General features: G+C 53.6%; 1 protein-coding gene across 1 annotated transcript; it reads left to right on the top strand.

Annotated features, from left to right (window-relative positions):
• Nucleotides 1-1,060: 1,060 nt before the first annotated feature.
• LOC123177138 (uncharacterized) lies at nucleotides 1,061-2,491 on the top strand (the record flags this gene model as incomplete). Its single annotated transcript, XM_044591053.1, has 1 exon — nucleotides 1,061-2,491. A coding segment is annotated over exon 1 (1,431 nt), but the record flags the coding sequence as incomplete, so codon positions are not given.
• Between the last annotated feature and the right edge of the window lie 7 nt (nucleotides 2,492-2,498).

Genomic DNA, 2,498 nt, shown 5'->3' with positions numbered 1-2,498 from the left:
TAAATGTCATTTACATTTTTATATACCGAAGAATATGACATTACCCTAGCAAGTCATTTCCGGAGAATAATTATAAACAAGTGATTTACAGGTGAGCCTCTAGTTTATTAATACTGGGATGCGACTCACTCTATTAATATGCACGGCGCCAGTCACTCTGACTGAAACAGTCACCTGCTCGAAGCGAGCAGCTGATCAATGAATATATATTGTAAATATGGGCTGATCTTATTTTTTAATTAAATATGTGTTTCATATTCACTTTTGTATATTAGAGATAAAAAACATATGGCTTTGGAGGATGCTTTGAAAATGTCGATTGACAAAGCTTTAAGATGGATAAACTGAAAAACTCATCGTATTCCCGCCCAACTGAAAGAGATGCATATAAACAATTGTACCTCTTTATATATTTGTTACACATGATAACAGAAACGAGGTATTCCCTATACATGTTTGTTTTTTGAGAGTAAGAGAAAGATGAAGATGTATTATGTCGACGTTCAAAAAGAATCCGTCGACAAGAGTGTTGACGCGATGTTATTGGAAGGAGTCAAAAATTCATTGCTAGTTATATAAATCAATAGAAATATAAAAAATAAGGGCATTCATCTAATAGAGCTAGTTGTGAACGGAGAGGACCCTCATTTTGCCCATCATCAGGACCATGGACCCTGAGTAGTACGATGATCGACAAGGAAACCCGCAAGAATGTTTGGCCGTCGTCCTCGATATGCTCGGCACCGTCTGGCCGTCCCTCGTCACTGCCCGGCACGCCCACAAGGGCGAGGTAGACACAAACAACTCCCTCTCATACCTGCGGAATCGTGTTACTTTCTAGTCATATGGCGAGAAAGTGATACAACAAGAAGAAAACAATCAAAACATATGTCTCTCTAGCTAGCTAGTACCACAGGCGTAAGCTTGTACAAAAACCAGTTCTGAGAGGAAGCCGGCCTTGCGTTGATATGGCTATATAAGCTGCTGGGGAATACACAAGGCTGGCAAACACCACGAGAAGTCCATTACCTGTATTTTTTTAATACAGTACTAAATAAAAATGTTGAGTCTCGCTTGGACTCGTCGCGGCGACGCGGAGGTACCACCCACCCCAACCCCAACCTTGGGTGGCTGCTCTCTCCACGGACTCGACATTGAGGTGGTGAGGGAGGACACTGTCCCTGGCGACAACGGCAGCGGTCTAGTTGCAATCCGTTCATATTTCTGGGGTGCCCGGCTGGCAAAGCAGCAAGATGGAGTCTTCCCCTTGTACACGGGCTACTCGGCGGCGAGGGCCTTGGTCGGCAAGGGGACGGGGGCCATGGCAGATCTGAGAAGGCTGTCTCGCGAGGCGGAAGACATGCTGGCGGAGATGTTTGCTAGCATTATCAGTGATGGCGGAGGCGACGCGGCGCGGCCCAGGGTGGTGCAACTGCGATTGTCGCCGGAGCTGGCGCTGTGGAAAAGCACGCAGCACGCAATCGGCAACGTGTTGCCCACTAAGGGCGCCGGGCTGGTCCAAGCCGCGCCGCAGGTTCTCGCCTTGCTGGGCGCCGCCGACTGGCCTGAGGCGATGACAACAACCAACGCCCTATCTGGTAGCGGCATGGCGAGCCTGCTGATTGGCGCCTACGACGTGCGCACCCTCTTCTCCAACTACGTGGTGGACATGGCATTTTACTACGAGCACGGGTACCACAAGGTGTTCCCCTCCTTCAGCCGCCTCCTGCGCGACGGGCTCGCCGACGCCCGCTCGCTACGAACCCCTGGTGGCCGGCAGCGACGCGAGGCCGTCGCCATCGGCGCGTCCTACATCCGAGCCAAGATCGCATTGGAGGCGGCGCACAGGACGCTCCTCAAGGACCGGTCGGGGCAGATGGACCGCCACACCGCCCAGGTCATGTCCCTGTGCGAGAGCAGCATCCTCGGCATGGGGGCTGAGGCCATAGCCCGGGGCTTCGATGTTGGCGCCGTCACGAGCGACCTCGTCTTCAGCTCGCCCGGCACCGATGTCATCGATGTGGGCAGCGACCTGGTAAACTCCGAGGTCAAGAACTCGTTCCTCAACATGGCCGACATCGCCGCCTCAGGCGTGGTGAGCGAGACGGTGCTGCGGGCCATCTACGACGCCTACGCTGCCACTGGAGCTCGGATGTACACTCAGAGGTGGCACGAGCCTGTGGCCCGGATGTGCATCACCTTGTACACCTGGCATCTGCACAACGACCGGCACATGTTCCTCCGCCGCGCCCTCCTAGGATGGCCCAAGGCCCGCAAGTCCCCGACGCAGCCCCAGCGCGAGGCCGACTTCGACGAGGTCTTCGACACCGACTTTCATACCACCGGCTTCAGCAGGCCCCTTGACCCTGAGTATGCCTGCAATGGGGAAGAATCCTGCGACCACGTCCGGCGCTTCCTCAAAGTAAAAGGAGACCAAGACCACCTGCTGGCCGCCCTTTGGTCGTCCATTGTCACCGGTCCGCTGGAGTACGTCCGGA

The sequence above is a fragment of the Triticum aestivum genome, unplaced genomic scaffold (assembly GCF_018294505.1).
Source record: "Triticum aestivum cultivar Chinese Spring unplaced genomic scaffold, IWGSC CS RefSeq v2.1 scaffold126376, whole genome shotgun sequence".
NCBI lineage: Eukaryota > Viridiplantae > Streptophyta > Magnoliopsida > Poales > Poaceae > Triticum > Triticum aestivum.
Note: the sequence above shows the minus strand (reverse complement) of the source record. Positions and strands in the feature narration are given on the sequence as shown.